Raw genomic sequence first — 14,449 nt, 5'->3', positions numbered from 1 at the left:
TTTCAAAGGTTAATGTTATCAATAAAGAATATTTGTAGCTCAGGGTTGAAATGAATGGTCCTTAGTGCACTGATGGTAACCAAGTTTGGGTAATGAAATGTCTGCAAGAAACCAACCAAGCTCAGAGAACACCAAGGACCCCTCCAGGTTAATGTTTTCTCTCCCAAATTCAGGGAATATGATTCTTCCGGCTCAACCCAAATTGGTTGCCCGGGTTTCTAGGCAACACTTTCAGCATCTGACTTCAACTTCTCATGTGTCAGACAAGCAGGGACCATTTCCTAAGTTCTGCGTCGAAAAACAGTAATCATCCAGTGGCAAAAACACCGGGGGAGAATTTGTGCTGTAACTGACAGCGGCCGCAAGTGGGCCTTTTCCATAAAACTTCCCGCGGAAAAGCCCGCCCAGGCCGCGCCTACTAAGAAAACACCATGTACCGTCGCGCGTTCTTGGGGCTTCGGGCCACCGCCTTCTCCTGGCTGTGGGCAAAAAACAACTGTAGCTGCAGCCGTCAATGGAGCAGCAAGTCAGGCACCCCTCAGCCGCGCTTGGTGCGGATCGGCTGCGCCTCAGGCTTCTGGGGAGACACGGCGGCCGCAGGTACTTCCGAGGAAGCCGCGCTAGGGGCAAGCTCGGCCGCAAAGCGCAGGCCCTTTTCTTTATGCCCATCGACAGGCAGCTGCTGGGGCCGCTTATATGGCGAGATCTCCGCAAACCAAGTATGATTCGAAAAAGGGAGGGACGGAAACCACTCGCCGCTCTATTTTCACGTTCCTATGACAGGCAGAGAAACCGCCAGTGCTTCAGAATGAACTGAGTTTTGAACACACTCCTACACGCATGCGCTAAGACCTTTAGTTTACGTCCCCTCGATGATTTGCCTTTTGATTTGCGACTGTATGCGTTTATACCGTTATCAATTTGTCCAATTTTACAATTCTTCATGTGTCCCAGTGGAAGCCCGTCTGTATTCTGTATAACGCGCATTTTCAACACGGGCCTTCCGATAGGTGGCCTTTCCCAAAACTTCCGTTTACTTCATTATGCCGCTCTTAAAATGACTCGCACCCTGAGTCTTGGAGAATTGGAGTCTTGAACGGGAGAAGTCAAAATTTAAATCTTCCCCTAGCCTGGAACTTTCAATCTAACTTTTTTCACATGCGTGATTTGAAAATAAACTGGAGTACCTGACCACTTTCAGTTTTTGGAGCAATTTGGGAGAGTTGTTTAATCGTTTGCATTATACTGTATAATTCTTAAGCCTCTGAAAGAGTGAATGTTCATATTTAACAAGATGATTTATTTATTTGATTTGTATACCGCCCTTCTCCCTTCAGATTGTAAAATAATTTGAACCCAGGAGGGATGTTGTCTAAAAAGGGATACTGTGAATAAACAACAAACGGCTGAAATCTCCTTTATCCCCATTATACAACTTCTAGTGAATTTAGGAAATAGAACGGGAGAGGGTGTACAGTATAAGCAAGTCAAATGACATGCACAATAAAGGTTTTTAATAAGAATAAAGGCAAAGTTCATAAGAATAATTTCTCAGGTTAGCATGGACAAAATCTTATAGAATAGAATAGAAGCTGGAAGGGACCTTGAAGGTCTTCTAGTCCAGCCCCCTGCTCTAGCAGGAGAACCTATAGGTCTCAGAAAGGTGAATGTCTAGTCCAGGGGTAGGCAACCTTGGCTCATTTATGACTCATGGACTTCAACTCCCAGAATTCCTGAGCCAATTCTGGGAGTTGAAGTCCATGAGTCATAAAAGAGCCGAGGTTACCTACCCCTGGTCTAGTCTCTTCTTAAAAATCTCCGGTGATGGAGTGCCCACGATTTCTGTTCCACTGGTTGCTTGTCCTCACTGTCAGGAAGTTTCTCCTTAGTTCCAGGTTGCTTCACTCTTTGATCAGTTTCCAACCATTGTCCTTCCATCTGGTGCTTTGGTGAACAACCTGGCCCCCTGTGCCTTGTGGCAGCCCCTCATATACTGAAACACTGTTATCATGTCTCCCCTATTTCTTCTTTTCCTTAGATTAGCCAGACCCATGTCCCGTAGCCATTCTTTGTATGTTTTAGTCTCCAGGCGCCTGATCATCTTAGTTGCTCTTCTCTGAATTTTTTCCAAACTCTCAACATCTTTTTTTGTGATATGGTAACCAAAATTGGCTGCAGTATTCCAGGTGTCGTCTTACTAGGGCTTTATAAAGCAGTAATAGTACTTCGTGTGATCTTGATTCTATGTCTCTGTTTATACAACCTAGGATTGTATTAGCTTTTTTGGTTGCTGCTGCACACTGCTGGCTCATAGTCAAGTGATCGTCCACTAGGACTCCAAGGTCCCTCTCACAGTTTAATTTTAATTTAATTTAATTTAATTTAATAACATTTATATACCGCCCTTCTCCCTGAGGACTCAGGGCGGTTCACAGGGCAGAATAAAATAACAAATACAAACATTAAAAAAGATTAAACAATTGCCCTAGTTAAAAACAATGGAAATACAGTGCTAAAAACCCCAAGAAAAATTAAAAAACCAAAAATAAAACAACCCCAGCAATCCCCATCAGGCTAGGCCAGCTTGTACAAACAGAAATGTCTTAAGATCGCGACGAAAGGAGCGAAGATCGGGCGCCATCCGGAGCTCTACCTGTAGCTGATTCCACAGCTCCGGAGCGCCCACAGAGAAGGATCTCCCCCTGGGGGCCACCAATCGACATTCTCTGATCGGTGGCACCCTGAGGAGGCCCTCTCTGTGGGAACGCACAGGGCGCAGGGAGCTTGATGCCGGCAGCAGATGTTCCCTGAGGTACTCCGGCCCCATGCCATGGAGTGCTTTGAACACCGTTACCAGTACCTTGAATCTCACCCGGAAGACAACTGGCAACCAATGCAGCTCACGGAGCAGAGGTGTAACGTGGGAGTATCGGGAGACTCCCAACACCACTCTCGCGGCTGCATTCTGTACCAGTTGGAGCTTCCGGGTGGTCCTCAAGGGCAGCCCCATGTAGAGAGCGTTGCAGTAGTCCAGACGAGAGGACACGAGCGCATGAGTGACCGTGCATAGATCATCCCGGCTAAGATAGGGCCGCAACTGACGCACCAGGCGAACCTGTGCGAAGGCCCCCCTAGTCACAGCTCCTATATGGTCTTCCAAGGTGAGCCGTGAATCTAGGAGGACCCCCAAGTTGCGAGCCCTATCTACGGGGGGTAATAGTTCACCCCCCATAGCCAGAGGTGGAATGTCCGAATAAACCCGGGATGAAGGTATGCAAAGCCACTCAGTCTTGTCGGGGTTGAGTTGGAGTCTGTTCCTCCCCATCCAGACCCGAACCGCCTCCAGGCAACGGGACATCACGTTGAGGGCATCACTGGGGTGGTTTGGGGTCGAAAAGAAAAGTTGGGTATCATCAGCATACTGATGATACCCAACTCCAAAGCCACGAATGATCTCACCCAGCGGCTTCATGTAGATGTTGAACAGGAGAGGCGAGAGGACCGACCCCTGAGGAACTCCACAAATGAGAGACCTCGCGGTCGACCTCTGCCCCCCTGCCAACACCGACTGCGAACGTCCCAAGAGATAGGAGGAGAACCACTGTAAAACTGTGCCTCCCACTCCCAATCCCCTGAGACGCCGCAGCAAGATACCATGGTCGATGGTATCGAAAGCCGCCGAGAGGTCTAATAGGACTAGGACAGAGGAATGCCCCCTGTCCCGAGCCCTCCAGAGATCATTCACCAGCGCGACCAATGCCGTCTCCGTGCTGTGCCCGGGCCTGAAACCCGATTGGTACGGGTCTAGATAATCCGCTTCATCCAGGACCAGAGGGAGCTGATGCGCCACCACACTCTCAACAACCTTCGCAAGAAAGCGAAGGTTGGAGACAGGACGAAAGTTGTTCAATACAGCCGGGTACTGTTTTTGAGCCAGGTCTCGCCCAATCTGTATTTGTGCCTTTGGTTTTTCCTGCCTAAATGTAAGACTGCTTTTCTCCACATTGAAATTCATTTTGTTTGATAGTGCCCATTGTTCAAGTTGGTCAAAATCTTTTTGGATCCTGAGTTTGTCTTCTGCGGTGTTGGCTACTCCTGCCGGTTTGGTGTCATCTGCAAATCTGATAGTTCCCCTTCTATTTTCTCATCAAAGTAATTGATGAAAATATTGAAGAGTACTGGGCCTAAGACAGAACTTTGTGGTACCCCACTGCTTACTTCTCTCCATGTGGATGTAGTGCCACTGAGGACTACTCATTGAGTATGGTTTGTTAGCCAGCTACAGATCCATCTGATGGATGGATCTTTTTCATAGGCAATACTCTTTAAGCCAGTGTTTTTCAAATTTGGCAACTTTTAAGATGTGTGGATTTCAATCATCAGAATGGGAATTCTGGAAGTTGAAGTCTAAACATCTTAAAGTTGCCAAGTTTGAAAAACATGGCTTTAAGCACTAGGGCTTTTACGTAAAGAAGTGGATTAGATTGTAGCTAAAATCACATTTGATAGGTAAGGTGAAATTCCATCTGGTTTACTAATAACATTTGCAAGGCCAAGTAAATTTGAGACAAAACTACTGACCTATATCTTAATGAAAAGTTTCATGGATATTTGAGAAATGTGTTGTTTTCGCTACATAAGCACTGAATTAAAAGCCAGAATTTACAGACCAATCAAGAATTCATGAGCTTTGGCATTGAGTTTAAAAATTAAGCCTCTCATATGTGAAGGAGTATATGTACATTTACCTTGAATTACATTTTTATAATTCTGTATAACACAGGGATGAGCAACATTTGGCATTTATTTATTGAGAATTCAATTTATTAAGGATAGTAGAAATTCCTTTTGACCATGTTAGGTAAGAGTAACATCTAGATCTTTGTCCATATTAAAATCAGTTTTCAACACAGTGTTAATATTATTTGCTTAATGAAAGGCTGCATCTTGAATTGTTTCTATTTATAATCTTTTTCTCTTGATTTTCTTTTATTAGTTCCTCAGATGCTCTACAAGGGAAAGCTGGATTTCCTGGTTTTTGATTACCTTTCTGAAATTACAATGTCTTTACTAGCTAAAGCCAAAGCTAAATCTCCTGTAAGTATTTTTTTGCAATTTTTGGAAAATAAAACCTAGAAAATAATCTATTGAACTGTTAAAGTTGTAAGATTTGTGTAACATAACTTTAACTGATCTTGAAATATAGAAGAGTAAAATATGAAAGAAATATATCACTTTTTTGAACAGTGTTCCTGTAACTTAATTACTTAAGTCTAAAATGCACTTTCTTTTCAGCTTTAATTACATTATGGTCTGTATTAATAAATAATGTTTTAGTTCTTTCATTTCTTAAGGAGTGCATTTGCTTAATTCTTTTCCACAGGTGAACAATTCAGAAATATTTCTTGTAGAGTCAAAATGCAAAAATCTATGCCAAGTGAAAATTTGCTTAGGGTTTTAAGAAAGAAGAGTAAGACTGAACTTTAACATAACCAGAGCCACTTAAATAATTTCAAGGGAATTATTATGAAATGCATTTATTACAGAAAACATTTTGGAAACCAGATCTTCAACTTCAGTTAATTTCACTGATCAGAAACAATTAGCTAGCAAAAGCCTTTGTTTTTCTAGTCAGAAGTACCAGCCATTAAATGTTCTGAGTTTGGGAATGAATTTTTTGGAGCTGAATTGTAGTGTTCATTGTAAAAAGGAAATATCTAGAAGATCTTTGCTGATGATTTGGTATATGACCTTCCTAGTTTAATTTCAGCTGTTTCCCTACTAATGACTTGCAGCACTTATTAGAGTCATTCAGTTCTTACAATGTAGCAGTAATAAATCCAATGATGGGTAACATTATAAGAAGCTGTAGGTCACTAAATGGGAAATGGCTTTAGAAAGTACTCCCCTATATAACGTGGGAAGATTGCATTGATAGTTTAGAATGACAGTTATCAATCTAGAATATTGATTTTTAAATGGCTTCAGGCATGTGGTTGGTGGTTAGCTGCGAAGTCGTGTCCGACTCATCGCGACCCTATGGACAACATTCCTCCAGGCCTTCCTGTCTTCTACCATCTTCTGGAGTCCATTTAAGCTCACGCCTACTGCTTCAGTGACTCCATCCAGCCACCTCATTCTCTGTCGTCCCCTTCTTCTATTGCCCTCGATCTTTCCCAGCATTAGGCTCTTCTCCAGTGAGTCCTTCCTTCTCATTAGGTGGCCAAAGTATTTGAGTTTTAGCTTCAGGATCTGGCCTTCTAAAGAGCAGTCAGGATTGATCTCCTCTAGGACTGACTGGTTTGATCGCCTTGCAGTCCAAGGGACTCGCAGGAGTCTTCTCCAGCACCATAGTTCAAAGGCCTCAATTCTTTGGCGCTCAGCCTTTCTTATGGTCCAACTTTCACTGCCATACATTGCAACTGTAAAAATCAATACATAGCAATTTAATTCTATTGGATTTTCTGCCTTTGAAAAATGCATTTTACTATATTGTGCAAGTGCAGGAATGAACTTAAGTTTGCAAAATAAGCAATTCTTTTATTCCATTCTGCTTTCTTATGCATGCCCTCTAACAAACATGTCAAATGCAAGGCCCGCAGGCCAGATCCAGCCTGTGATGTGTTAAATCTGGCCCACAATCAGACTAGTAGTAATAGGAGATGATTATGTAGTGGGGGAGGGGGTGAGCTGAAGCGGTAGCAGTGCGAGAGAGGCCTGAGTCACCTGGAGCTGCAGTGATGCTAGGATGCTAGGGCTCTGCTGAGGCCCCAGGATCGGCGCGCACAGCTCCAGCTGATCGGGGTTTCCGGCAGCGGGGGGGGGGCGGCAACTGCAAGCAGTCTTCAGGGGAAGAGTCAGCTGGAGCTGCGATATTGCTGGGTCTCTGCTGAGGCCCCAGGATCAGTGTATGTGTCTCCACCTGACTGGGGCTTCTGGCTGCCTCAGTGGCGGCCGGCAGCCACATGCAGTCTCCAGGGGTAGAGTCAGCTGGAGCTACGGAGCTTGGCGGGGACTCAAGAATTAGCACACACATCTCCAGCTGATGAGCACTGTGTGAAAAGGCTAGCCAGGCGGGAGTGAAAGCATGGGGGACAAGAGGAGAGGATATAGAAGGAGGGGTTTTGGTGGGAAGGAGGAGGAGTAGGGGGGAAGAAAGAAGGCAACAGGGAGGGGAGCTGTCAGTGGGGCAACCCTGAGGGACAGAAGGGGATAGGAGAGGCTTCTGTGGGGCATGCATGAGGGAGAAAAGGGGACAGCAACTGGCCCTTTGAGGGCAACCATAATGCTGATATGGCCCTCAATGAAATTGAGTTTGACACCCCTGTCCTATAACGTCCCTCATCCAAGAATGTTTGAGATGGACTGCATGTAGGGAAGGTGAATTTGTTCTGCTAGCAGATTTTTTTTATTATTAATAGTGTGATTTTATAAAATCTGCAGGACGCTGGTATTGTTAAGGTTTAATTTCAACTGTCAATTGAAGAACAATCTTGTGTGAAATACAGTACATCTTTTCTTTTTTAAAAATGAGGATTTTGTTTTGGAAAAAATGGAAACTTTATAGTTGTTTCAACTGAGGAGGGTTTTTGATAAAATGCTTTATTTTTTTAGGATTTGGGATACATTCCTGATTTTGTATCAATTGCTATAGCTCCTTATATAAAGGACATACACAGGAAAGGTATGTTGGGGATATTTTTGTATTTTAAGCAGAAGTCATAATTTTATATTGAATAAGTTAATAAGTTTATTTTAACTAAGAAGTCACAATTATTCTTTCTTCCAATTTACAGTTCTGAAATATTGCATTTAATTATTTGAAGTCTTTTTTCATTGTCTATTTTGTTAATGCTGTTGAAATAATAATGCTTTTTGTTGCTTCTTCAAATGTCAGATCATAAATAATCCCTGGCCTTTGTGATCACTAAGTCTGCAGGTTCAAGATGGTCCAGAATTTCTGCCAAGTTGTTTAAGATAGACAGAACCAAAACCTGGGACTAGGCCTATGTGAATCTCTCTTCCTTTCCCAACCCACAACTGATATCCCTTTACATTTCTTCATATCAGTCTGCCACCCACCATTCTTCTAATAGCCTCTTTACCTCTTTGCTCTCAAGCCCTGGATATTCAAGCCACCATCCCATCCCATCCCTCCATCTCCTTTTCCTTCAGCCCCAAGACCACCATTACACAATCAAATCCAAACTTGCCACAAGCAATCCTCTATTTTTGCAGCAATTTATTTTTCTTACCTCTTATTTGCTACTCAAGCACAGCATGTCCAAGCTGCTGATCCATCTCATTTTTACAATAGCTTGTTTTTTATATCTTCCTGTCACCATGTCACCCATATGCAAGCAACTTCTTCACTCTGTTCTTCCATTGCCCCACTTCCTCCTGATGTTATAATTGATTATTTTTTCCCAGTCCAAGCTAAACACTTTCTTTTGGAACGTGCTTTAAGGATCCATGTCTGACTGAAAAACGCATATCTCAGACTCATACATCTTAAAACTAACTGTACTGTGCACAGGACAGCTCATATATGGAACATTTTGCATTCCGTGATGTGCCTAGTTGCTATCTTCTTTTTTCATAAAGCAGCCTAATCTATTTTATGACTTGTAAATTCAGAATTTTCCAGTTCAAATACAAGAAAGGAAATTTAACTGTATATAAGTTGTGATTTTTGTGTCAAATGCAGTTTCTGATGGAAAGAAGATAGCAGCATGAAAAAACCTCTCAGTGCTTACAATTATTTCTAAAATTCTCTTTCAATTTATAAAGAAAAACTTTGAGGGCAATCATGAGATATATGTGAGATTTTTAGTCTAATTAGAATAACCTGTTATTTTGTATAATTTGATAGGTAATTACACATATAACAGTCTGAGCAACTTAATGAGAGAAATCAAATGATAGTAAACTTTTGATTTAATAGATCTAGGTTTGGTAGACTCTGCATTTTATAGATAAAAATATGCTGAATACAAAGAAGTTATCTGGTGAATCAGGTTGGACAATTTTCATTACTTCTTTTCTGAAGGGATATTCATTGATAACAGGAAATGGGCAGTTGGTTTTAACAGGTGTCTGTTCTCATTAGATCCTTAAATTGGGGTTTGTATGTATGTCTTAACTATATGCCCACTGTTATAAAGCTATAATCTTGTTTAGGTGTTCGTGTTATCAGTAATGCGGGTGGAATGAATCCACTTGGGTGTGCTGCTGCTCTTCATCAGGTTGCCACAAATGCTAATATTGACTTGAAGATAGCTGTTATTACTGGTGATGATTTGATGGGAGAGGTATTTCAATATTTTGTAAAATGCTGATTGTTTATAACTGGTAATTTTACTAAGTTTGGTACAATAAAAAAACAGGTTTGATTGCTATATAACTCTGAATCCTGATCAAAATCATGATATTTTCATTAAACTCTTTTTCCCCAACTTGCTAATAGTTACCACAGTCACTGAAATTCCCTAATACCATGTATCACGTGTGTGTATACACACACACACCACACATACATACGTATATATAATTTTGTACTAGCAGTGCACAAACTCAATAGATAGTATAGTTCTAAATCTATTTTAATGATAGATTAATGATAGATAGATATATCATTAAAAAGGGATTATAATTGATAAAGTAGAATCTTTTGTGTATATCTTTAGATAAAGCTGTAAGACTGCATATTCCTGCAACTTAGCTTTTTCTTGCAATGAACTTTTTTCATTTATGGACTCAAGAAACAAACTTCTTTGATCTCTTAGAGCTTGCAGCCAAAATCCTTATTGCCTATAGGTGAAATCTTCTCTTTCTTCAGCTACCTTTCCAAATACTATCTGCAACACCACTATGCTATTTTGTGACAAACTTATCATTTACCACTTTTGTTAAGATGAATATCTTTAAAAGGTTTAAAAGGGCTCATTTAAAACTCATTTGGTTTAAAAGGATTCATTGCAAACAATCTGACATGACTCAGTTTAATTTCAACAATTTATCCCAATATAAGTTGTATACAGCATGTGCTGCAGATGTATTGATGTATTTATCAGTAGCAACAACTCTGCAAGCAAGATCAAATACAGTAAGTTTCCAGCTACTCACTTGACTTAAATATGGAGTTAAATTCAGATAGATAGTTCTCAGTAACTCTTTCTATAACTTAACCTGTCGCTTGTTACCATGGTTGAAAAAGATTATTCAGATTACAGGTTTAGAGTACTTCAAACTTTATGGCAAACAGGAAAGTGTTTTTTTAAAAATATGTGATAAATAAAGAATTACAAAGAAACAAACTTAAATTATGTAGTTTCTGTAGTTTGTTAAATATTGAATGCTTTTCTAAAAATGTAAAATGGTGCTGCTTAGTGTCATGACTGAGGAAGCTTTGTTTTTATTAATAATTTAAATATTTACATAACATGTATTATGCTGTATATGTCAGGGCAGTATAAATAATATTTTCATCACAAAATCATAGGTTTGTTTTATTTTACAGTTAAACAATATAAAAGACATCATGATAAAAGAGGATAATGGGAAACTATTTTCAGAAAATGTTCAGACCATGAATGTATATTTAGGGTAAGATATTTAAATATTTATTTTGTAAAATGTTATCTCAGAAGGAACTGTATAGTATGTACTCATTTATTGTGCTACTGGATAGATACTTTTCATTTCTGAGCCAGCTTAAAAATATATTCCATGTTGTTTTAATTTCTGAGAGGTGTTACTTTATGAAATGCATGAAATCTTCAGTGTAAAGATCAAGGAACTATGAAACATCCACTACAAACTTTGCACAGACACTAAATAGTGATGCTATAATAATATAATATAATATAATGAGCCCTGAGTCCTCCGGGAATAGGGCGGTATATAAATTTAATAAAATAAATAATGTAATAATATAATAATATAATATAATATAATATAATATAATATAATATAATATAATATAATATAATATAATATAATATAATATAATATAATATAATATAATATAATATAATATAATATAATATAATATAATATAATAATATAATATATAATAACTGTGAAGAAGAAATATATACTCTAATACACAGTTTGAGAAAACTAGAGATGCTTGATTAAATACTTTTTAAAATACAGCTTGCTTTGATTATCATCTATAAAATCACTCTTTCTGAAGCATTTAACGTACTCACTTTAGGTATTTAGTCCTGCTGGTGCTGTGTGAGATTTGCTTGAAACACAAAGATGCGTGATGATTGGGCTGATAATTGAACTCTGCATGGTCTGTTCACAGTCTTAGGAATTTTTGTCCTAGTCCCTAGTGCCATTTGTTGCAAAGAAGTTTGTTGACTGATTTGGCTTGCTTTCTTCAGTTCTTTCATTCATTTGGTATTTGAAGTTTAAAAATAAGACTTTTTTTTCCTGAGAAGAAGCATGTACGACTCATGATTGCTCCTTTTTTGTCCTGTTCTGAATGACTGAATCTTTTACCTTGTAAATGAAGAGCGCCCAGCAGAGAAAACTTTTGCATTTTTCTGTAGAGCCCTCTCCTGGAGAGGAGCCCTTTATTATATTTGTTTTGCCAATGTTCTCACTCCAGCAACTAGAAACTGCTGTATTTTTTTATTTTTGGCAGCTAGAATTTGCCAGGCTATATAAGATTTTAATGAGTAATATATTGTTTCTTCAGCGCAACACCAATCAGCAGAGCTCTTGACCAAGGAGCAGATATTGTGGTGATTGGAAGATGTGTTGATAGTAGCCTTGTGTTGGGACCATTAATTCATTCTGTAAGTGTGAATCAATATTTTTAAAGTAATTTCTGTTTCTTCTAGCCAACTTACCAGACTAAATATTGGTCACCTTTAGGAATTTTTATACAATTCCAACCATTTTTTCTACAGCTGTTGAAACCAGTGTGCTTTTATTATAATGTAGAATTTGTTCTTCCTATTATAAGTATGACTTTACTTGTCTTTCCCTTCAGCAAAATCACACATTTTCTTTCACACAGTGACCATTTATCCCAGCCATAAGAATCCACAATAATTCCTGCAATAAAACTAGCACATACACTACATAGGATGTAAGTTTCTCTTCCCTTCTCTTTTCTTCAGGCTCACACTTATCCTCCCAACTCCAGCCCCATATACATATTGACATATTTATTTCTGTTCCACCCTATAACCTTCTGGTAATAAACATTTTCTGCTCTAATTCACAAGGCAGAAACTAATTTCTCCATTTAGTGTAATTTGGTGGATGCTGGTGATGACCTATAAAGCCCTAAATGGCATGGGTCCAGGTTATCTTAGGGAGCACCTGCTGCCAGCATCAATCTCCCATTGTCCTGTGCGCTCCCACAGGGAGGGCCTCCTTAGGGTGCCACCGGTCACTGAGTGCCGGCGGGTGATCCCTAGGGGTAGGGCGTTCTCTATGGGCGCGCCTGCCCTGTGGAACGACCTGCCTGTGGAACTCTGGACTGCCCCCAACCTTCGTTCGTTTCGCCAGGACCTAAAAACCTGGTTGTTTGATTTATCTGGCCTGGACTGAGGGGTTTTAAATTTTTAAATTTAAATTTTATATTTGGGCTATTGTTATTTAATCCTATTTTAATCTTAATTTTATCTTAATTTTTGTACTGTTTTAACTGTTTTTAACCTTGCCCTGTAAACTGCCCTGAGTCCTTCGGGAATAGGGCGGTATAGAAATAATATTATTATTATTATTATTATTATTATTATTATTATTATTATTATTATTATTATTATTATTATTATTATTATTATTATTATTATTATTACATTTTCTTAGTGCAGTTTCTTCCCAGCCCAAGTCTTAAAGGATTTAAGGGCCAGGCATTTTTATGTGATATTTGCTTCTGCAGATGCTGTATTGATGTAATATAGGTAGTCTGTGACTTATGACCACAATTGAGCCCAAAATTGCCATTGCTAAGCAACATACTTGTTGAGTGAGTTTTGTCCCATTTTACAATCTTTCTTGCCATGAATGTTAAATGAATCATTGCAGTTGTTAATAACATGATTGTTAAGTGAATCTGGTTTTCCCATTGACTTTGCTTGTCAGAATGCCACAAAAGGTGATCACATGATCAAAATTCAGACACTTGGCAACTGGCTCAATATTTATGATGGTTGCAGTCATATATATAAGCCAGTTGCCAAGCATCTGAATTTTGATCATGTGGCTATGGTAATGCTGCAATGGTCATAAATGTGAAAAACAGTCATGAGGGTCTTTTTTCAGCACTGTTGTAACTTTGAAATCACTAAGCAAACTGTTATTAAGTCAAGGACTACTTGTAGCTATATTATTTGTTCATTTCAGAACTAGGAATTGTTACTTACATTTCAAGTCAAAACAAAATTTCATAATGTCCATCTTTCATATATTTAAATGAGAAGTAAACCAAACACAACTAAAGTCACATAGTAATATATATGGCAATATTTGCATATATATAGGCTAGCTTTATGTAATAGCTTTACTCTAAATTAAATATACATCTGTTAAGAAATAGTTATGCATATGATAAAGTGAAATTTGGTTAATTTAGGTTTCTTACACTGATGCAACTATGAATTCAGATTCTGAAATTCACAAAAGATGTTTCTTATAGTTTACCCAAAAAATGGAATGCATTGTTCTTTTTCTTCTGTCCAAGAAAATCCAATTAATTAATGGACTTCCGGTGGCTCCGCGGCGACGGAGACAGCCCTCCCGGGCTGCCCGCGGCTCAGCTGTTGTTCTTTCGCCCGAAACAGCGCCGATCAGCTGTTCGGGCGAAATTGAAGCCCCCTCCTCGGGAGAAGAGGAGGGGGTGAGCCCCCAGGTAGGGGTAGAGTTCCCCGGGGCCGCCTGAGCTTGGAGCTTGGGCGGCTGAAGGTTTGAACTCCCCCGTAGCCTGGGCTGCTCCCAGCTGACCAGCGTCTCTGCTCCGGATTTCATGGAGCAGAGCCAGTCGTCTGCGACCATCCCTGCTTGAAGGAGAGACTATGAAAGGAAAAAAGCAGGCAGAGCAGTGCAAGAAGGAAAGATAAAGAGATGAAGAGGATTATTTTGTTTTACTCTCAAGCTTGATGGACTTTGCTTAAAACTTAAAGTGAAAGTGCGTCACAATTGTAAGTAAAAGATGGCGGCTAAACCTCCCCCTAGAGCTCTTCGGAGTGCTGGAAATTCTCCGGTGCAACAACAATCATTACTGCAGGCGTTGCATTCTCCTGATGTACTGACATCGAAGGATCTGGAAAAACATACCCAGTTAATTTTGGAGTCAATAGGTGTTAAATTTCTACAGATGGAGGAGAAATTGGAGAAATTGGAGCAGAGAATGGAAGAAAGGATGGAGCAGAAACTTAGAGAGATGAAGGTAGACATTTTGTCCTCTGTGCAAAAAGTTGCTAAA

General features: G+C 39.6%; 1 protein-coding gene across 3 annotated transcripts in view; it reads left to right on the top strand.

The window, feature by feature from the left end:
- The first annotated feature begins 414 nt into the window (after positions 1-414).
- The window catches only part of LOC310642935 (uncharacterized protein), a 100,377-nt gene continuing 86,342 nt past the window's right edge, over positions 415-14,449 (top strand). For 2 of the 3 annotated variants that reach the window (XM_083366915.1, XM_083366914.1), the window contains exons 1-6: positions 415-600; positions 4,997-5,097; positions 7,615-7,684; positions 9,181-9,311; positions 10,520-10,605; positions 11,711-11,810. In XM_083366915.1, the coding sequence (XP_083223041.1) occupies positions 432-600; positions 4,997-5,097; positions 7,615-7,684; positions 9,181-9,311; positions 10,520-10,605; positions 11,711-11,810 (657 nt within the window). In that variant the 5' untranslated portion in view covers positions 415-431. The remainder of the gene's footprint in view (positions 601-4,996; positions 5,098-7,614; positions 7,685-9,180; positions 9,312-10,519; positions 10,606-11,710; positions 11,811-14,449) is intronic. The other variant, XM_083366916.1, reaches the window with a different exon arrangement.

The sequence above is a fragment of the Vipera ursinii genome (genome assembly GCF_947247035.1).
Source record: "Vipera ursinii genome assembly, chromosome: 7".
Taxonomy (NCBI): Eukaryota; Metazoa; Chordata; class Lepidosauria; order Squamata; family Viperidae; genus Vipera; species Vipera ursinii.
The sequence above is the reverse complement of the archived record's forward strand: the minus strand, read 5'-3'. Positions and strand labels throughout refer to the sequence as shown.